The sequence below is a fragment of the Nerophis ophidion genome, linkage group LG14, assembly GCF_033978795.1.
Source record: "Nerophis ophidion isolate RoL-2023_Sa linkage group LG14, RoL_Noph_v1.0, whole genome shotgun sequence".
NCBI classification, from domain to species: domain Eukaryota; kingdom Metazoa; phylum Chordata; class Actinopteri; order Syngnathiformes; family Syngnathidae; genus Nerophis; species Nerophis ophidion.
Genome location: NC_084624.1, coordinates 29801670 through 29824586, shown reverse-complemented (window position 1 = coordinate 29824586; position 22917 = coordinate 29801670). Strand labels below are relative to the sequence as shown.

Genomic DNA, 22917 nt, shown 5'->3' with positions numbered 1-22917 from the left:
CGATACCCAGGTTGCAAAGATTGTAATAAATCTATTAGAAGAAGAATGCCTGTTGTTTCCTTTACTTGGACACACACATCTATACTATTGGCCATTCTAAAACGGTCATTTCCAGTAGTTATCTCACCCTCCCAGAAACTTTACTAATGTTTTCCATTGTTTTAAAAATGTGTGGAATAAATATTGCATTTCAACATTTCTGTCAACAAAGATTTGCGTCAGCCTGCGACACATAGTCGTTTTGATAGTAGGCTAATTTGGACATTTCATGTAATGCCTTCATTATAACACTTTTATAAGGCTTTTATTTATTTTTTGGCGGTTCCAGACCGATTACTTTTTTGTATTTTGTGGTCCAATATGGCTCTTTCAACATTTTGGGTTGCGGACCCCTGCACTAGATGGAGCACGCGTACCACTGCTGGTGCATGTGCCACAGTTTGAAAATCCCTGTTTTATACAGTCACCTTATTAGGATTTATTTTCCACAGCTGTCACATGCAGAAATTAGCAAATGATTTACTAGCATTACTGTGACAAAATAGTTGTGATGTGTAGGTGTACTTTTTTTTAAAAATACATGTTTAAAATCCCTATACCAAAATATGTTTTCTTTATACTATTTTATATGGACAAAGAAAACAATTTAAATTGGAAAACAAATGCTGAGAACAGTCCACAGTAAAGGATGAGAAGGGCAATTTTGTTTTGTCACCTTTACTCCACTTGGCTTGAGGCTTTTGCCACCTATTTTGCAGTGAAAAGTAACTTAGTACATTTTGATCCAGTTACTTTTGTTTGGGTAGATTTTTAAACTTGTACTTTTGACAATGTTTTGAGAGTTGTTTATGTGCATATATGGACAGTGACAGGCAATCTTTGTGAAAGTATCCTGCCTGAGCTGACCTCTGCTACAACAAAAGCCAACCATGGCCAAAAGAAACAGGTGGCCCCTTCTGTTCGACTGCGGATAAAGGGGGACATTTGTTGGTGGGGGCCCCTGAGGAATGGAGCACAGCAATCCTCTCAGTCAGCCAACACCCCGCAGAAGTGTGCACTTAAACGGCCTGCACATATTATTACATTCCTCATGCACTGCCTTGACCAAAACTTGACCCCATTTATCCATCTGTCTTGTTTTGTAAAATTTAATTTTACATTTATTTATGTGCACACAACCATGGTGATTGTGTCCGATTAACATTCTCTCAAATCAAAATACCTAAAACAGGGTTCCCCAACCTTTTTTCCACCAGGGACCGGTATAATGTATGCATTACTTTCACGGACCAGCTTTCCACATGTGGCAAATAAAAACAGCAATTTGAAAGTTAAGTCGGAGAACATGTGGTAGTTTATAAATTAACTAGATGAGGCAATTCCTGAAGGAATTGCATGTGAATGTTCCAATGCTGACAGAATAAAGTACGAAAGGAAAAATAGTTTGAATGTTTTGAATGTTGAAGCATGTGTATTTCCAGGATAACCGGAATTTGGTTTGAAATTTGGGAAAGACTTAGTTTGAATGTCCAGGATGAGTGGAATTTGTTGAATGTGGAATATTTGGAATCGGTTGAAAAATGTTGGAACTGTGAAAGTGTGAAAAATTGATAATTAATTTGGAATGGGGATAGTGTCCCTAAAAACGGAGAATTCTTGGAAATCTGGGAATTTGTTTACAGTTTTTGAAAGGGAGCACACAATTCTTGAAGAGGCTGAATATTTTGAAGTTGTCACAGTTTGATTGGGAATTGTGGAACTTTGAAAAATGTCCCATTCTTTTCAGTGGGAATTTCTTGGAAATTTGGGGATTTCGGGGAAAAGAGGGATTTTTTGGGAAAAAGCAAACTTTTTTGAAGGAGTTCAAATAGTTGGTTTTGGAATTTTTCAAATCGGTCAAGAAATGTTGAAGTAGTAACATTTTTAATTGAGAAATTATATTAAGGAATTTCTGGAAAACCGGGAATGTTTCCAGTTTGTAAACAAACTTAGTTTTTTGTCCTTATTAAGAGGAATCTTTTGACAGTGGAACGGTTGGAATGGTTTGAAAAATGTGGAGGGAGTAGTTGCCAGAAAAACGGTACAAAAAGGGTTTGAAAAATTTGGATTGATTGATTGATTGAAACTTGTATTAGTAGATTGCACAGTTCAGTACATATTCCGTACAATTGACCACTAAATGGTAACACCCGAATAAGTTTTTCAACTTGTTTAAGTCGGGGTCCACGTTAATCAATTTATGGTAATTCTGGTAATTCTTGGATTTTAATTTTTTTTTTAAATAATTAAAGTTTTAATCTCCAGGAGAATGCATGGCGCAGTGGAAGATTAGCCGTGCGCAACCCGAGGGTCTCTGGTTCAATTCCCACCTAGTACCAACCTCGTCACGTCCGTTGTGTCCTTGAGCAAGACACTTCAACCTTGCTCCTGATGGGTGCTGGTTAGCGCCTTGCATGGCAGCTCCCTCCATCAATGTGTGAATGGGTGAATGTGGAAGTAGTGTCAAAGCGCTTTGAGTACCTTGAAGGTAGAGAAGCACTATACAAGTACAACCCATTTATCATTATGTTAAAGGCCTACTGAAATTAGATTTTCTTTTTTAAACGGGGATAGCTGGTCCATTCTATGTGTCATACTTGATTATTTCGCGATATTGCCATATTTTTGCTGAAAGGATTTAGTAGAGAAAATCCACGATAAAGTTCGCAACTTTCGGTGCTAACAGAAAAGCCCTGCCTCTACGGGAAGTTGCAGACGAGGACGTCACATGTTTGATGGCTCCTCACTTATTCACATTGTTTTTAATGGGAGCCTCCAACAAAAAAAAGCTATTAGGACTGAGAAAAAGACAATTTCCCCATTAATTTGAGCGAGGATGAAAGATTTGGGTTTGAGGATATGGATAGAGACGGACTAGGAAAAAATAATAATAAAAAAACGCGATTGCATTGGGACGGATTCCGATGTTTTTAGACACATTTACTAGGATAATTCTGGGAAATCCCTTATCTTTCTATTGTGTTGCTAGTGTTTTAGTGAGATAAATAGTACCTGATAGTCGGAAGGGTGTCTTCACGGGTGTCTTGACGCGCAGTGTCTCAGGGGAGTCTACGGCAGCTATGGACGGCACAAGCTCAGCTTTTCTCCGGTAAGAACTGACTTTTTAACCACAATTTTCTCACCGAAACCTGCTGGTTGACATTCGGTAGGATCCATGTTCGCTTGACCGCGCTCTGATCCATAGGAAAGTTTCACCTCCAGGAATTTAAAACTAGGAATCACCGTGTGTTTGTGTGGCTAAAGGCTAAAGCTTCCCAACTCCATCTTTCTACTGTGACTTCTCCAATATTAATTGAACAAACTGCAAAAGATTCAGCAACACAGATGTCCAAAATACTGTGTAATTATGCCGTTAAAGCAGACGACATTTAGCTGGGTATGTGCGCAGCGCTCATACTTCCTAAAAACCCGTGACGTCTTGCGTACACGTCATCATTACACAACGTTTCGAAGACGAAACTCCCAGGAAAATTAAATATGTAAGTTAGTTAACTAAAAAGGCCTTATTGGCATGTGTTGCAATGTTAATATTTCATCATTGATGTATAAACTATCAGACAGCCTGGTGGGTAGTAGTGGGTTTCAGTAGGCCTTTAAGGGTGGAATGGTTTGAATCGGTTGAAAAATGTGGAAATGTGGAAGTTTGAAAAATGGCCAATTCATTTTGAATAGGAAAAATGTCCCGTGAAACCTGGCATTCTGGGAATTTGGGGAATTTGGCAAGGGAAAACCCGCCACTGGAATGGTTTGAGTCGATGAAAAAAGTGGAAGATAGAGCACGCCAAAATCTGGAGAAGAAGATGAAGAAGTTCAATGAAAATATATTAATTTTGGTGTTGAAAACCATATTAATTATGTGAATGCTTTGGAGCATATGCGTCACGGACCGGTGGTTGAGGACCACTGACTTAAACGGTTCTAAACAAGCCTTTGGCTGTACTGTGGCTAGTCGGTGTTAACTCCCACCTGATTGGTCGTATCAAATGCAAGGCCGTCTGTGATTGGCTCAGCGTGTCCTGTTGACCGAAGGTGGACTCCCATAGAGTTGGGAACGCTAGAAGCCAAAAAAAAAAAAAAACCTCCGGCAGCCACAGAACGACACCATGCGCCTCCCGTGCGTGGGAAGCCGTTTATACTCCAATTAAATTACATTATGCTATCCCACCTCGGAGCCCATTTACTATGGTTTTACTCGCTTTTTTACTCTCTTTTATCGACGACCGCTGCCGCTGTGGCTCGCCTGGAACGACACCGCGCCGCAAGTCCTCAGGTAACTTTGTTACAACTCCTACTATTAGCATGGCTGCTAACTAGCCCTACGCGTTAAGTTTCATTGTCACCTTTGTTTACTTTTTCACCAAACTTGTTTACAAGATGTCGTCTAATCGGTTTCTCTGTGGGTAGTTGGCGTGTGTATTTGTGTTGAAACTAATGAAATAAGTTATAATTCAACTGTCTAGTTCGTGTGTGCTTGATCATTCGATCGGTCGAGCAAAACAATGGCTATTTTTCAATCAAAAAACATGTTGTTATTTTTTTTAAATATAGGGTATAAAATCCTTTATACTTACACAGATATAAGGTGAATCGCCTTTATTTTATTCGCCCTTGCTTCACTTGTTGCGTGTCATTGTTGGTGATGCGGCGTCGACTACTGTCCACGTTGTTGCGACAACAATCCTAATGGTTTGTCCATGTGTTTTGTGTCCCTCAACAAATAATATTTTAAACATTTTTTTCATCCATATTAGCATTTCGTTCACGTTTAATCGGGAAGCTGATTATCAGTATTGACCCCAATATAAGGCGACCCTGTACGTCTTTATTAAAACTATTTTTTTCCTATAACACTTATTTCATCCATCCATTTTTTACCGCATGTCCCTCCCGGGATCGCGGGGTTGTCTGGATCCAGTCTCAGCCTCATTCACCCTGGACAAGTCGCCACCTTATCACAATCATTTCACTTTCAGTTAAATCAGTGGTTCTCAAATGGGGGTTCTTGAAGGTGTTGTAAGCACTATACCAATGGGCAACCGCATTTTGCATATTTAATGTCAAATCAAATAAAATTTTTATTGGACTAAACTACAGACTAAACTACTACCACAACTTGGTTTACAATTTATCAAATATAATAATGTAGGTTGATTGGCAACACAAAATTGGCCCTAGTGTGTGAATGTGAGTGTGAATGTTGTCTGTCTGACTGTGTTGGCCCCTGCGATGCGGTGGCGACTTGTCCAGGGTGTCCAGGATTGTAGCTGAAATGGGCACCAGCGATCCTAAAAGGAATAAGCGGTAGAAAATGGATGGATGGGTTACCTGGAACTTGAAATAGGCCACCCAGCCTGAATCCAGACTTCCCTCGCCAAACACCTTCGTTTCCCAACCTTCACGCTTGGATAAATAGGCCTTGATGCCATCTACGCAGTGTTGGGAGACTGTTTTGCTGTTAGATCGCGTCCAAATTTGCAAAGTGCGCGAGATTGGTGAAATGCTTACAACATCGGTATGCCAAGGGGTACGTGAGACTTAAAAAAAAATTCTAGAAATAGCAACAATTCAAAAATCCTTTAGAAATATATTTATTGAATAATACCTCAACAAAATATGAATATAAGATCATAAACTGAAAATAAATGCAACAGTGCAATATTCAGTGTTGACAGCTAGATTTTTTTGTGGACATGTTCCAAAAATATTGATGTAAAGGCCTACTGAAAGGAGATTTTCTTATTTAAACGGGGATAGCAGGTCCATTCTATGTGTCATACTTGATCATTTTGCGATATTGCCATATTTTTGCTGAAAGGATTTAGTAGAGAACATCCACGATAAAGTTTGCAACTTTCGGTGCTAAGAGAAAAGCCCTGCCTCTACCGGAAGTTGCAGACGATTACGTCACATGTTGATGGCTCCTCACATATTCACATTGATTTTAATGGGAGCCTCCAACAAAAACATCTATTCGGACCGAGAAAACGACAATTTCCCCATTAATTTGAGTGAGGATGAAAGATTCGTGTTTGAGGATATTGATAGGGAGGGACTAGAAAAAGAAAAAAAAGGAAAAAAAAACGCAATTGTATTGAGACAGATTCATATGTTTTTAGAGACATTTACTAGGATAATTATGGGAAATCCCTTATCTTTCTATTGTGTTGCTGGTGTTTTAGTGAGTTTAACAGTACCTGATAGTCGGAAGTGTACGTCCACGGCCGGGTGTTGACGCGCAGTGTCTCAGGGAAGTCGACGGCAGCTTTATAGGCGGCACAAGCACAGTTGATATCCGGTAAGAAGCGACTTTTTACCACAATTTTCTCACCGAAACCTGTTTGTTGACATTTGGTTGGGATCCATGTCCGCTCTGATCCACAGTAAAGCTTCACCTCCGTGAATTTTAAACAAGGAATCACCGTGTGTTTGTGTGGCTAAAGGCTTAAGCTTCCAAACTCCGTCTTTGTACTTTGACTCCTCCAATATTAATTGAACAAATTGCAAAAGATTCAGCAACACAGATCTCCAAAATACTGTGTAATTATGCGGTTAAAGCAGACGACTTTTAGCTGTGTGTGTGCGCAGCGCTTATTTTCATAACTACCCGTGACGTCAAGCGTACGCGTCATCATTACGTGACGTTTTCAAGAAAAAACTCCCCGGAAATTTAAAATTGCAATTTAGTAAACTAAAAAGGCCGTATTGGCATGTGTTGCAATGTTGATATTTCATCATTGATATATAAACTATCAGACTGCGTGGTGGGTAGTAGTGGGTTTCAGTAGGCTTTTGAGACTTTTTTTTTCTATAACGCTTATTATATCCATCCAGTTACTACTCCTTGTCCCTCCCGGGGTCGCGGGGTTGTCTGGAGCCTGTCTCAGCTTCATTCACCCTGGACAAGTCGCCACCTCACCACAATAATTTCACTCTCAGTTAAATCAGTGGTACTCAAATGGGGGTACTACAAGGTGTTGTAAGCACAATACCAATGGGCGCAATTTGCAAAATGCGCAACCACATTTTGCATATTGATTGTCATATCAAATCAAATGTTTATTGGATTCATCACTATACAGTGTACATCCACGACTAAACTACTGACTAAACTACTACCACAACTTGGTTTACTATTTATAAAATATAATAATGTAGGGTTACCTGGATCTTGAAATAGGCCACCCGGCCTGAATCCACACTTCCCTCACCAAACACCTTCGTTTCCCAACCCTCACGCTTGGATAAATAGGCCTTGATACCATCTACGCAGTGTTGGGAGACTGTTTTGCTGTTAGATCGCGTCCAAATTTGCAAAGTGCGCAAGATTGGTGAAATGCTTACAACATCGGTATGCCAAGGGGTACGTGAGACTTAAAAAAATATTCCAGAAATAGCAACAATTAAAAATTCCATTAGAAATATATTTATTGAATAATCAACAAAATATGAATATAAGTTCATAAAATGAAAATAAATGCAACAATGCAATATTCAGTGTTGACAGCTAGATTTTTTTGTGGACATGTTCCATAACTATTGATGTTAAAGATTTCTTTTTTTGTGAAGAAATATTTAGAATTAAGTTCATGAATCCAGATGGATATCTATTACAATCCCCAAAGAGGGCGCTTTAAGTTGATGATTACTTTTATGTGTAAAAAAACTTTATTTATAATTGGATCACTTGTTTATTTTTCAACAATTTTTTTGTTATTTTTATATATTTTTTTCCAAATAGTTCAGGAAAGTCCACTACAAATGAGCAATATTTTTTCACTGTTATACAATTTAATGAATCAGAAACTGATGACATAGTGCTGTTTTTTACTTCTTTAGCTCTTTTTTCAACCAAAAATGCTTTGTTCTGATTAGGGGGTACTTGAATTAAATAAATGTTCTCAGGGAATACATCACTGAAAAAAGTTTGAGAACCACTGATTTAAATCATCCATCCATCCATTTCCTATACCGTTTGTCCCTTTCGGGGTCGCGGGGGCTTCGCTGGAGCCTATCTTGGCTGCATTTCGGTCGGAAGGCGGGGTACACCCCGGACAAGTGGCCACCTCATCGCACAATAGTTAAATCAGTCTATTCATATTTTGTTAATTGTATTTCATAGGCGTTCCACAGTTGTTTTGTGACTCATCTTCATTGATCACTATTATCTTTAATTATCCCACATTGGGGAAATTCCATGACCGCAGTGTAAAATGTACTTGCATGAACCGAAAGTCATAAACAAACAGGACAAAAAGGAAACATGACTCGGAAAAATAAAAATCGCAATTCATTCAAACATACCATTTTTTACTCCCTTAATATAAATAAATATATGTATATATATATGTGTGTGTGTGTGTGTGTGTGTGTGTGTGTGTATGTATATATATATATATATATATATATATATACACACACACACACACACACACACATGTATGTATGTATGTATGTATGTATATATATATATCTATGTATATATGTATGTATATATATATGTATGTATTAGAGATGCGCGGATAGGCAATTATATCATCCGCAACCGCATCACCAAAGTCGTCATCCACCCACCGTCCACCCGAACCAACATTTTATCAGAACCTCATCCACCCGCCACCCGCCCGCTGAAATACATCAGAGGTCAGCCACCTTTACCACTCACAGAGCTATTTAAACCCGTTTCACAGAGTAATGAAGACAATGGGAGCCGCTAAAATTCTCGCAAATATCCAATGGTGTTCATCCTGATGACAAGAATATGGGCAGGCTGTGAAGCCATTGCCTTTGACACCTTCAACAACATTTACAAACCGATTGTTAGTCCGGCAACATGTTGTGTGCAGCTTCCGCAATCACACGTACAAGATTGAAGGGCATACTGGGTGATACAGAGTACACTGATGGTTGTGATATAAACAACTTTAACACTTACTAATTTGCGCCACGCTGTGAAGCCACACCAGACAAGAATGACAAACACATTTCGGGAGAGCATCCTCACAGTAACACAACATAAACGCAACACAACAAATACCCAGAATCTTTTGTATCCGTGACACCCCCTGAATATATTTTACAAATAGTACAATTGCAATAGGAGAGACTACTCATCCCTGAAATCTATGGAGTTCATGTTAGTTCATGTGAAATAGCAGACAGACAGGGCTTTGCTGCCCCTAACACACGCACACACACACGCACCCACACACACACACACACACAGCAAAATGAGCTAACGTAACGCTAAAAGCTAATTAGCCTTCACATCACCTCAAGCCAGAACTGTGAGCGAGCTGAGCTGCAGTTTATGCTTCTAAAATGTCAACGGGCTCATAGTGATGTTTGTAATAGTTGTGACTGGAAAGTGTTTTTTACAATTTGGGGAGGGTACGATGTCCGCTGCTAAACACATGTCTGCTCGACAATGAAGCATTTACAACATGCGTTCGGAATACGCACTGCTGATTGGCTGTTAAATCGCTCTGAATACGCACTGCTGATTGGCTTTGCATGTAACCAATCAGATGGTTGTGTTGGTTAGACAATGCTGGGTGCTCACTGCTCAGACAGAGGCAGAAAGCAGAGCAGCTTGTTAAGACTTTAGAATACAAACTCATTCGATACACCCTTGTACCGAACCGAAACCCCGTACCGAAACGGTTCAATACAGATACACGTACCGTTACACCCCTAATATATATATATATATATATATATATATATATACATATACTGTGTGTGTGTATGTGTATATATATATATATATATATATATATATATATATATATATATATATATATATATATATATATATATATATATATATATGTCTTATATTCGGGTCAATCTCACTTGAGGCACCTTTTTTCCCAGCAACATGCTAGTGTAAAGATGCGTTAAGTCATATTTCCACAATAATGCCAACATATGGTCTACCATAACTTTCACAAATGTAGTGAGTTATTTTCCCCTGCAGGCCATTATGCAGTGAGGTTCCATCAGTGTCATTCATTACAGTGCAGGCATAGAAACGGTGTGTTTGCCTTCTCTCTTTCAGATGGATTAGAAAAAACCAGCAACGATGAAGGTGTAACTTGGAAGGCGTGAATCACAAATTATCGCTACCTTTGTCAATGTGGGCGTCAACTGAGAGGATTTTAAGTCAAGTTGAATGATGGCATCACGTTGGACTCATTCTTGTGAAGATGAAGAGCGACAACAAGCAAGATTGTCTTACTGTGAGGTACGTTGCGGATCATGAATAAGATTTATTTTTTTAATTGGTGAACAGTGGGGTTCCATTGGGAAAAAAAGGCCTGCTGATTCAGGATTTCCAGAGGCATCTCTGTTCAGTTCAGTGTGGTTTGTGGGGGTTATCAGTGCTTGACACTTTGGCACAGCTGTTTGTGCTTGTAACTGTATAATTATGTGGCCATTTTTTCCTCAATACAGCTATTTATTTATTTATTTTAGTAACAAAGGGCAACTGAAGTTTTGTGACTCAAATTTGAGACTAATAGTGACCAGCAAAGCATTTATTTGCAACTCTTTATAACCATGTAACTGACCAATGAATTACAAACAAACTAAATAACAAGCTGCCAGCAATTGAACAAGTTGACTTATTGCCTTACCAACGAATTAAATGAAGGAATTATCATCAGACTCATCAGGCGAAAGCAAGTAGACTGACCGACTGATCGAACAGCTAACAAAAAAGTGGAATGGCCAACCAATGACGAAATGATCACCTTATCATCTGACTAACAACCAGACAAAAAGGAAGGAGTTGGCTGACTGACCAATGAACTGATTGACTTAACGACCAAATAGCAAACTAATAACTCGATGACAAATGACGAGTATATTGACTGACTGACAGACTGACTGACTAATGACAAACGACAAATATTTTCATCAGAAGAATTCAGTAAAGTAACTAGCTGTCTGTATTCTTAATAGATACATATGGATACATCTACTTATAGAAACTATGGCTTTCTTACATTTTATCCATCCTCCATCTTTATTTTAACATTCAGCTCTTAGCCTTTCCTCTATGGGAATAGTCTTAAGTAGAGATGTCCGATAATGGCTTTTTTGCCGATATCCGATATTCCAACTCTTAATTACCTATTCCGATATCAACCAATACCGATATATACAGTTGTGGAATTATGCCTAATTTTGTTGTGATGCCCAGCTGGATGCATTAAACAATGTAACCAGGTTTTCCAAAATAAATCAACTCAAGTTATGGTAAACATGCCAACATGGCACTGCCAGATTTATCATTGAAGTCACAAAGTGCATTATTTTATTAACATACCTCAAAACAGCAGCTTGGAATTTGGGACATGCTCTCCCTGAGAGAGCATGAGGACATGGGGGGGGGATTGAGGTGGCGGGCGTAGCGGGTGGTGTATATTGTAGCGTCCCGGAAGAGTTCGTGCTGCAAGGGGTTCTGGGTATTCGTTCTGTTGTGTTTATGTTGTGTTACGGTGCGGATGTTCTCCCGAAATGTGTTTGTCGTTCTTGTTTGTGTGGCTTCACAGTGTGGTGCATATATGTAACAGTGTTAAAGTTGTTTATACGGCCACCCTCAGTGTGACCTGTATGGCTGTTGACCAAGTATGCATGGCATTCACTTGTGTGTGTGAAAAGCCGTAGATATGTGACTGGGCCGGCACGCAAAGGCAGTGCCTGTAAAGGCCTACTGAAATGAGATTTTCTTATTTAAACGGGGATAGCAGGTCCATTCTATGTGTCATACTTGATCATTTCGTGATATTGCCATATTTTTGCTGAAAGGATTTAGTAGAGAACATCCACGATAAAGTTCGCAACTGGAGAAAAGCCCTGCCTCTACCGGAAGTCGCAGAAGATGACGTCACATGTTGATGGCTCCTCATATATTCACATTGATTTTAATAGGAGCCTCCAACAAAAACAGCTATTCGGACCGAGAAAACGACAATTTCCCGATTAATTTGAGCGAGGATGAAAGATTCATGTTTGAGGATATTGATAGCGACGGACTAGAAAAAATAAATAAACAATTTAAAAAAAAGAAAAACGCGATTGCAATCGCGTTGCATTGAGACGGATTCATATGTTTTTAGAGACATTTTTTAGGATAATTTTGGGAAATCCCTTATCTTTCTATTGTTTTGCTAGTGTTTTAGTGAGTTTAACAGTACCTGATAGTCGGAAGTGTACGTCCACGGCCGGGTGTTGACCCGCAGTGTCTCGGGGAAGTCGACGGCAGCTGTACGGGGGGCGCAAGCTCAGCTGATATTCGGTAAGTGGCGACTTTTTAACCACAATTTTCTCACCGAAACCTGCTGGTTGACATTCGGTCGGGATCCATGTCCGCTGTGATCCTTAGTAAAGGTTCAACTCCGTGAATTTTAAACAAGGAATCACTGTGTGTTTGTGTGGCTGTGTGTGAGTGCAGCGCTCATAACCATAACAGCCCGTGACGTCACGCGTACACGTCATCATTACGCGACATTTTCAAGAAAAAAGTCCCGGGAAATTTAAAATTGCAATTTAGTAAACTAAAAAGGTCGTATTGGCATGTGTTGCAATGTTAATATTTCATCATTGATATATAAACTATCAGACTGCGTGGTGGGTAGTAGTGGGTTTCAGTAGGCCTTTAAGGTTTTTTGGCACTCTGTATTTCTCCCTACGTCCGTGTACACAGCAGCATTTTAAAAAGTCGTGAATTTTACTTTTTGAAACCGATGCCGATAATTTTGAAACCAATACCGGTAATTTCCAATATTACATTTTAATGCATTTATCGGCCAATCATATCAGACTGCAGATATTCTCGGACATTCCTAGTCTTAAAGGATTCAAAACTCTACCTGGCGGCAACTTCATGTGGCGCTAGGATCAAAGTAAGCTAAATATCCCCCAATATTTAATTAGATATCACATATTATAATCACATGGTTTGTCATAGTACTAATGCAGACTTTTCTTTGGTCCCAGGCTCACGGTAATACTAAGAAAAATAAATGGATTATGTGCTTATCTTTGTTATAATCAACAACCTGCATTGCAACTGCCAGCAAGAGTTACATAAATTTGCTAGCTTCTAGCAATTATGATACGGACCGTATTTTGTCCTGCTACAATTTAAACATTATCTGCTGTAATGAGCTATTCCCTTGTTACAATAAATAAACATTCTGGTTTAGCACAACAAGCTTTAGCAGCATTTAAAGATGTGAGCGTACAGCTTCAGTTGTGGAAATCTTTCCTGTAATGAGGCTGCAGCAGCAACTAATTCATGTGCTAATTTTGTGGCGGAAGCACACTACATCATCAACAGATCAATGGAAAGACTCAAATAATCCAAAAAAACATGTAATGCATTTAGCTAAAAGTGGAACTGCACCTTTTTTAGAATTTTTCCATGAAAGACATAATGACAGATGGATTTTTTTAATGCATTCTAACTCATAAATAAACGTAAGTGAAAGTCCACTTACAGCGGAGCCAATGGGAGGTCTTATATTTCGCCCATAAAATCCAATATATAACCATTCGAAAACTGCCAACAATACTCCATTTACAATTTGTGACTTGAATATTAACCAAGTATTATTGACATTGTAATTATAAGCGCAAACTACTCATAGTGGCGCCGTGATCGCTACGGTGTGTGCTTCTGTTTACATTATCGAGTGGTCTGCTGCTTTCTTGCTTCTCACTTTGAAAGCCATTTAGGATTCGAAAATGTCAAGAACGACACTAAAATACTCTTGGTCACTCCCTCCACCCCGTTTCTTTGTTAGGATAATGGTCATTCTTCATTCAAATGGGAATATATGAACATCCTAGCAGTTTGCATGCTAATGACAGCAGACCTTATACAGTAAGTGTAGTAAAGTCTGCAGTGAGTAATAATCAGTGAATAAAAAAACAGCAAACGTGCTGCGTTTTTTGAACGATTGCACCACGTCTGCTTAAAATTATCAAAATACGTTCATTTTAAATGTTATTATAAATGTGCCCATTACTACATTACATATATACTTACAAACCCCGTTTCCATCTGATTTGGGAAATTGTGTTAGATGTAAATATAAACTGAATACAATGATTTGCAAATCATTTTCAACCCATATTCAGTTGAATGCACTACAAAGACAAGATATTGGAGGTTCAAACTCATGAACTTCATTTTTTTTTTGCAAATAATAACTAACTTAGAATTTCATGGCTGCAACACGTGCCAAAGTAGTTGGGAAAGGACATGTTCACCACTGTGTTACGTCACATTTTCTTTTGAAACACTCAATAAACGTTTGGGAACTGAGGAAACAAATTGTTGAAGCTTTGAAATAGGGCTGGGCGATATTGCCTTTTTTTAATACCGAAATATTTTTAGGCCATATCGCGATATACGATATATATTTCGATATTTTGCCTTAATCTTGAATGAACACTTGATGCATATAATGACAGCAGTAAGATGATTCTATGTGTCTACATTAAAACATTCTTGTTCATACTGCACTAATATATGCTACTTTTAAACTTTCATGCAGAGAAGGAAATCACAACCAAGTCAATTTACCAAAACTGTATTTATTAAAGTTATTAGCAAGTGACTTTTCAAATGATGCTACATATTAGGAGTAATGCTACTTTTGGTAGCAACGCTTGTGCACCACACATGACAAATTAAAGTTGTCTATTCGACATATACCCGGTTGAAGCCGAACCACCGCCAGACGATGGGCCCCCTGCTGTTTTTCTTGGGAATTAATTCTTCCTTCATTTGTTATGAGATTCGCACCTTCTTTCTCCGCAACAACCCGCTAGCATCACAGCTAACGTTAGCCACGCCGCTTCCTCTCCGCTGGGCGAGGGCGTATACGTATGACGTGACAGTATGTGGCATATGAATGTGCGCCTGCTTGTCTGTGAGGAGACACAGGAAAGAGGAGGAGAGAGTAATGCCCTCAGCTGCGTGAGAACGTCTACTCGAATATTACGAATTAATCATTTTCAATATCGCACAGAGACAAACCCGTCGTATATCGATATATCGCCCAGCCCTACTTTGAAAGTGGAATTCTTTCCCATTCTTGTTTTATGTAGAGCTTCTGTTGTTCAACAGTCTGGGGTCTCCGCTGTCGTATGTTACGCTTCATAATGCGCCACACTGCGATGAGGTGGCGACTTGTCCAGGATATACCCCGCCTTCCGCCCGATTGTAGCTGAGATAGGCGCCAGCCCCCCCTGCGACCCCGTAAGGGACAAGCGGTAGAAAATGGATGGATGGATAATGCGCCACAAATTTTCAATGGGAGACAGGTCTGGACTGCAGGCGGGCCAGGAAAGTACCCGCACTCTTTTACTACGAAGCCACGCTGTTGTAACACGTGACTTGGCATTGTCTTGCTGAAATAAGCAGAGGCGTCCATGATAACGTTGCTTGGATGACAACATATGTTGCTCCAAAACCTGTAAGCACCTTTCAGCATTAATGGTGCCTTCACAGATGTGTAAGTTACCCATGCCTTGAGCACTAATACACCCACATACCATCACAGATGCTTGCTTTTGAACTTTGCGCCTATAACAATCCGGATGGTTATTTTCCTCTTTGTTCCGGAGGGCCCCACGTCCACAGTTTCCGAATATAATTGGAAATGTGGACTCGTCAGACCACAGGACACTTTTCCACTTCGCATCTGTCCATCTTAGATGAGCTCAGGCCCAATGAAGCGGGAGGCGTTTCTGGGTGCTGTTGATAAATGGGTTTAGCTTTGCATTGTAGAGTTTTAACTTGCACTTAAAGATGTAGTAACCAACTGTAGTTATTGAGAGTGGTTTTCTGAAGTGTTCCTGAGGCCATGTGGTGATATCCTTTACACACCGATGTTGGTATTTGATGCAGTACCGCCTGTGGGATCAAAGGTCTGTAATATCATCGCTTACTTGCAGTAATTTCTCCATATTCTCTGAACTTTTTGATGATTTTACGGACTGTAGATGGTAAAATCCAATAGCTCGTTGAGAAATGTTGTTCCTAAACTGGTTGACAATTTGCTTACAAAATGGTGACCCTCGCCCCATCCTTGTTTGTGACTCACTGAGCATTTCATAGAAACTGCTTTAGTACCCAATCATGGCACCCACCGGTTCCCAATTAGCCTGCACACCTGTGGGTTGTTCCTTATAAGTGTTTGATGAGCATTCCTCAACTTTATCAGTGTTTATTGCCACCTTTCCCAACTTCTTTGTCACGTGTTGCTGGCATAAAATTCTAAAGTTAATGATTATTTGCAAAAAAAAAATGTTTATCTGTTTGAACATCAAATATGTTGTCTTTGTAACATATTCAACTGAATATGGGTTGAAAATGATTTGCAAATCATTGTATTGCGGTTATATTTACATCTAACACAATTTCCCAACTCATATGGAAACGGGGTTTGTACATCATGTATGTAAAACTTTAATGGAGGTGTTTCAATGTTTTTTAAGGGCTTTATAGGCAGAATTGCACGGTCCCTGTAGGCTCCATTGTAAGCAAACTTTTGATCGTATTTATTTAATATTTAGAATGCAAAAAAATAAAAACATCCATAGTCATGTCTCTCATTAGGATTGTGAATGATAGGCAAAATAAAAAACGAGCATTTCCCCTTTAAGAATGCAGTGCTTTTTATCAAAAAAGCTAGAAAAAGACTTGATTTTATCTTTGCCATTTAATCTCGTAGCTTTATTTAGTTTGTCTTGCATAGTAGATTTGGTCTCTCATATACAACATTTGATGGCTTGCTCCAATTTAGTGACTAGTTTCTTTTACAAGTAACTTCAAGTGGGTCCACACTTATCATACTCATGAAACAACGGTTAAAATGTAGCAGTTGTCAATCACTGGCAATTGACAACATGGAAGTGACAAATTAATAATACAAAAATGTTGGTTACATACTGCATTTACAGTAGGGCTAAAGAAGAAAACATTTCTCTTTGCCGCAAAAACAAAAAAAGGAAAGAAGAAATGTAGCTTGCATCCATCCATTTTCGACTGCTTTTCATCCACTTACAAAAATATTTGTTTTTAGTTTGTAACAGAAAATATTTAAAGTGCACAATTTTCCAGAAATAAAAACAATCCCATTTGTAATGTACATTTTTTTGTCCAAATTCAACCATTTGATACTGAAAAATAAGATAAACATACTCAACTAATACATTCAAATTGATCAGCAACATTAAATTAGTACCACAATAGTTAAAGCACTTTAACCTACAAAACAAAAACTAATATAACTTTTTGTGCTGACTTTTTTTTTTTTTATCAAAATGAAGAAGTCAGGATTAACAGCTACAATGAGCATTTTTAGTAGGGCACAACTTTTCAAAGCGATGTTTGAAGAATTATACTGCATGATAATGACAAAGTATGTTCCCCAGGGGTCACACCGTGCCATTACACTGTGCCTCTCCCTGGCATCACATTGCGGGGGTGCGGCTCTACAATTGAAAGGAACTGCATTAGAGTGTAACAAAACAAAAATCAGTCTGCATGTATCTGAAATGTTAATGAATGGTATTTTCTGGATTAGTCGTGGGTCCAATCTGCATGTTAAATGATTCATTCTGGTCTGCTGCTGGGCGAGGAACCTTCATGATCCACTTGACCTGCACATTGGCTTCCCGTGCTGTAGGAGAGATAGGGAAATGAGAGTGGAGTGTAATAGATTATTGTTTTGGATGATAAAGCATGAACCATGCTTAGCTCTGCAGGGAGCTATGGACAAACCGCTCCCCCGCAGTACCCACAGTCTTAGCCTCATTAAATGTCAGCCATCTCATTTGGGCCGCCTGCCTTTTTACAGAAGCCTCTGCACAGGCATCGCATGGCTAAGTGATGGCAATCGGAAGGGAAAATTGAGCCACAATTGGATAGAAGGAGTCTGTTACTTCCTGTTGCTTTATGGTTGTGTCTGTGATGTCTCTGGAGGAAAAGACAAAAATAGGGTATGTGATTCAGCTGTTCATGATGCTGTTTTGATCAAATAAAAACATGTACTCCATCTTTGTTGGGAAATAACTGTCTTCATTAATTCAATTTTCTGTTGCACATTTTGCAGATTAGTTAAACACCTGCTAGTTGCTGAAAAATATTTATTATGCGTAATGTTGTTGTTTTGATACTGTACTAAACCTTGTACTACTCTCCAAAACTGGAATGGCCCACAGCTCACCGGCAGCCCCTGTATTATTACCTTAGCCTTTTCGCGGCAAAGTGTTCGCTTTGGATAAGAGGTGGTGTAGAATTTAACAGCCCACAGAGAACCTGGTTCCCAAACATTCTAGGATCGTGTATTAGACTCCTTTTCAGAGGTTAATGTGAAACGTCATTTGGTGACATCAGCTGTAATTTTTAAATACACAGGCCGGGAGATGTTGTAATGTAATAATAGTAATAAATGGACTTTTAAGTAAAATTTTCAATATTATCATATGTTGCTGAATGTTGTATTAATCAGAATATTAAAAATGTTGTCCAGTGGAATTGTGCCATAGTGGAGGTCTGAGTTGTAGCTTTTGGAGTGTGTACAATAGCTAGACAATATACATGGCCCCAAATATAAACAGTGCGACCATGGTAAATGTAGGAGCGTGTCAGCCAGCGTGTAAACAACAGGTTTTATGGCACAGGCAAGACTAGACTGTTTGTGACGACAGAGGCACTGATTAGGTTAAGCAAGGATTTTGTGTGCGAAAATCTCTGTGAGACAGGTCTGATGACACTTTGATTCCAAGAGTTGATTTCAGGCTGCCTCACCCAGTGCAAATATCAGCCTGGCATTCTTTTGAATCATAAATGCGTGAGAGGCTCTCAGGTTGAGGTGGGTGTATACTTTGACAACAAAAAAACTGCAGTCACTCTTCAAAGTAAATACTGTCCAATATTACTTTATTAAACTACTGTAGTTGCATTCTATTGTATTCAACAAAAAGGAGGACAATCAAACAAACAAAGCAGAATACAATAAAATAGTATGAGCGCGAATATATTCACTTAAAGCAGTTGGTGGTTCTAAAAATATTGAATATTTTATCTATGTATTATCTGTGAGTATTGTTTTCATACAGTATTTCGTACCTATTTTTTATTTTTGTGGGGCCATTTACAGATTAAATTAATTTTAATTAATATAAATAGGCAGGGCTGTTTTGAGTTGCGAACTCGTTCGTGGAATCAATTGAGCTCATAAGTTTTGGTGCCACTTATTTATTTTATTGTTTTTATTATATTTAGCGTAGGGCTGGGCGATATATGGATACACGCGATATATCGCGGGTTTGTCTCTGTGCGATATAGAAAATAACTATATCGTAATATTCGAGTATATGTTCTCACGCAGTAGCTTTTAGCTGCGGGCATTACACTACAGGCTCTCCCCACTTCTTCTTGTGTCTCCTTCTCATAGACAGCGTGTGAACATTCTTACACACGCCACATACTGTCACGTCATACCTCACATACGTATACGCCCTCGCCCAGCAGAGAGGTAGCAGCGTGGCTAACGTTAGCTGTGATGCAAGCTAAGTGTTGCGAGGTATAATACGAGAGAAAGAAGGTGCGAATATGGTAACAAATGGAGGAATAATTAATTCCCAAGAAAAACAGCACGGGGTCCATCGTCTGGCGGTGGTTCGGCTTCAAGCGGGAATTAGGGTTGGGTATCGAGTATCGATTGGAACCGGGACTAACTTCCCGATTCTCCCGGAATCGTTCAAAAGTTTAAATTTCGATTCCTAGTTTCAATACCCAGTCGGACGGGAAAAAAATAGTAAGTCCGCCGACCCGGAAGAAGAAGCTGCTGAACACCAACGAAGAAGCGCCCACCGCCGGAAGTGTTAGCATAGCCGAGCCTATGTAGCCGAGTGAGTCAGTCAAGCATGGATAGCAGACATCGACGGTCGAAAGTGTGGCTTTATTTTACCCCCAAAAAAAAAATATTGGCGAAATGTAACACGTGCAACAGGACTGTTTCGTGCTTAGGAGGGTGCACGTCGAACATGATGAAGCACCTCCGAGTTCATGGAGTACAAATAAATGCGTGTCCCGTCTTCGACAGGAGACACTATCTGTCCAGAACGCTCACGCATCCTGCCTGAGAAAGCGGATATGGTCATTTTCCTAAACAAGAACTGTCTCTGATTTTATACTACACCTGCTGCTAATCTGGACTGGGTTTTGCAAGTTGTTTCTTATGTTAGCGTCTAACAATCTATGTGAAACCTTTCAATCCGGTTTCAGGGCAAATCACTCCACGGAGACAGCCCTCGCAAAAATGACTAATGATCTATTGCTAACGATGGATTCTGATGCGTCATCTATGTTGCTGCTCCTCGATCTTAGCGCTGCTTTCGATACCGTCGATCATAATATTTTATTAGAACGTATCAAAACACGAATTGGTATGTCAGACTTAGCCCTGTCTTGGTTTAACTCTTGTCTTACTGATAGGATGCAGTGTGTCTCCCATAACAATGTGACCTCGGACTACGTTAAGGTAACGTGTGGAGTTCCCCAGGGTTCGGTCCTTGGCCCTGCACTCTTCAGTCTCTACATGCTGCCGCTAGGTGACATCATACGCAAATACGGTATTAGCTTTCACTGTTATGCTGATGACACCCAACTCTACATGCCCCTAAAGCTGACCAACACGCCGGATTGTAGTCAGCTGGAGGCGTGTCTTAATGAAATTAAACAATGGATGTCCGCTAACTTTTTGCAACTCAACGCCAAAAAAACTGAAATGCTGATTATCGGTCCTGCTAGACACCGAACTCTATTTAATAATACAACTCTAACATTTGACAACCAATTAATTAAACAAGGCGACACGGTAAAGAATCTGGGTATTATCTTCGACCCAACTCTCTCCTTTGAGGCACACACTAAAAGCGTTACTAAAACGGCCTTCTTTCATCTCCGTAATATCGCTAAAATTCGCTCCATTCTGTCCACTAAAGACGCTGAGATCATTATCCATGCGTTTGTTACGTCTCGCCTCGATTACTGTAACGTATTATTTTCGGGTCTCCCCATGTCTAGCATTAAAAGATTACAGTTGGTACAAAATGCGGCTGCTAGACTTTTGACAAGAACAAGAAAGTTTGATCACATTACGCCTGTACTGGTTCACCTGCACTGGCTTCCTGTGCACTTAAGATGTGACTTTAAGGTTTTACTACTTACGTATAAAATACTACACGGTCTAGCTCCATCCTATCTTGCCGATTGTATTGTACCATATGTCCCGGCAAGAAATCTGTGTTCAAAGGACTCCGGCTTATTAGTGATTCCCAAAGCCCAAAAAAATTCTGCGGGCTATAGAGCGTTTTCCATTTGGGCTCCAGTACTCTGGAATGCCCTCCCGGTAACAGTTCGAGATGCCACCTCAGTAGAAGCATTTAAGTCTCACCTTAAAACTCATTTGTATACTCTAGCCTTTAAATAGACTCCCTTTTTAGACCAGTTGATCTGCCGTTTCTTTTCTTTTTCTTCTATGTCCCACTCTCCCTTGTATAGGGCGTCCGGTCCGATCCGGTGGCCATGTACTGCTTCCCTGTGTATCGGCTGGGGACGTCTCTGCGCTGCTGATCCGCCTCCGCTTGGGATGGTTTCCTGCTGGCTTCGCTGTGAACCGGACTCTCGCTGCTGTGTTGGATCCGCTTTGGACTGGACTTTCGCGACTGTGTTGGATCCATTGTGGATTGAACTTTCACAGTATCATGTTAGACCCGCTCGACATCCATTGCTTTCCTCCTCTCCAAGGTTCTCATAGTCATCATTGTCACCGACGTCCCACTGGGTCATTATTGTCACCGATGTCCCACTGGGTGTGAGTTTTCCTTGCCCTTATGTGGGCCTACCGAGGATGTCGTGGTGTTTTGTGCAGCCCTTTGAGACACTAGGGATTTAGGGCTGTATAAGTAAACACCCGAACGCCTCCCTAGGGAGGTGTTTAGGGCACGTCCAACCGGTAGGAGGCCACGGGGAAGACCCAGGACACGTTGGGAAGACTATGTCTCCCGGCTGGCCTGGGAACGCCTCGGGATCCCCCGGGAAGAGCTAGACGAAGTAGCTGGGGAGAGGGAAGTCTGGGTTTCCCTGCTTAGGCTGTTGCCCCCGTGACCCGACCTCGGATAAGCGGAAGATGATGGATGGATGGATGGAAGTAAACATTGATTGATTGATTGATTGTTTATTTGCTTTTCTGCACCAGGTTAGCCCATCAGTGGGAGCACGGTAACATGTTTAAGTACCTGCAGCATCATACACTTATGTGTAAATATGTTTTCATGAGGTTTCTTGCAGCATCATACACTTGATGAAAGTGTACCCCTGTGAAAATGTATTCATAATTTATAATTTTTGTATTCAAGTTCATAGATTTGATATTTATATTCTAGTTGAAAACAGCCCTGTGAGGAATTTATAGTAAAGTTCATAAAAGTTAATAGAATTAAAAATTAAAATTGATGGAAAATGTCAGACTATTTCATTCAGAAAGACTGTAGGTTAGCTATATATAGCATATATGGTAATACTGAGGCATATATGGTAATACTGAGGCATATATGGTAATACTGAGGCATGTTTTAAAGCATCCCCTTCTCTGTTTAAAGCGTCACCTTTATTGGTAGTTTTGAAGCCTAAATACCTCCATATTGCACTACACGCATACTGTTTGTTAACCATTGGAATTGCAATTTTTTGCCCTTTCTTCTTCGCCACACTGTTTCTGCTTGTATGTGCTGTGTGGGCGTTGACACACTAATGCTCCAGCTCAA

The 22917-nt window shown here is 39.8% G+C and overlaps 1 protein-coding gene across 1 annotated transcript in view; it reads left to right on the top strand.

Annotated features, from left to right (window-relative positions):
* Positions 1 to 4121: 4121 nt before the first annotated feature.
* arhgap21b (Rho GTPase activating protein 21b) overlaps positions 4122 to 22917 on the top strand; it is a 67697-nt gene continuing 48901 nt past the window's right edge. The window contains exons 1-2 of the mRNA XM_061920341.1: positions 4122 to 4330; positions 10118 to 10303. Coding sequence (XP_061776325.1) covers positions 10232 to 10303 — 72 coding nt within the window. The 5' untranslated portion in view covers positions 4122 to 4330; positions 10118 to 10231. The remainder of the gene's footprint in view (positions 4331 to 10117; positions 10304 to 22917) is intronic.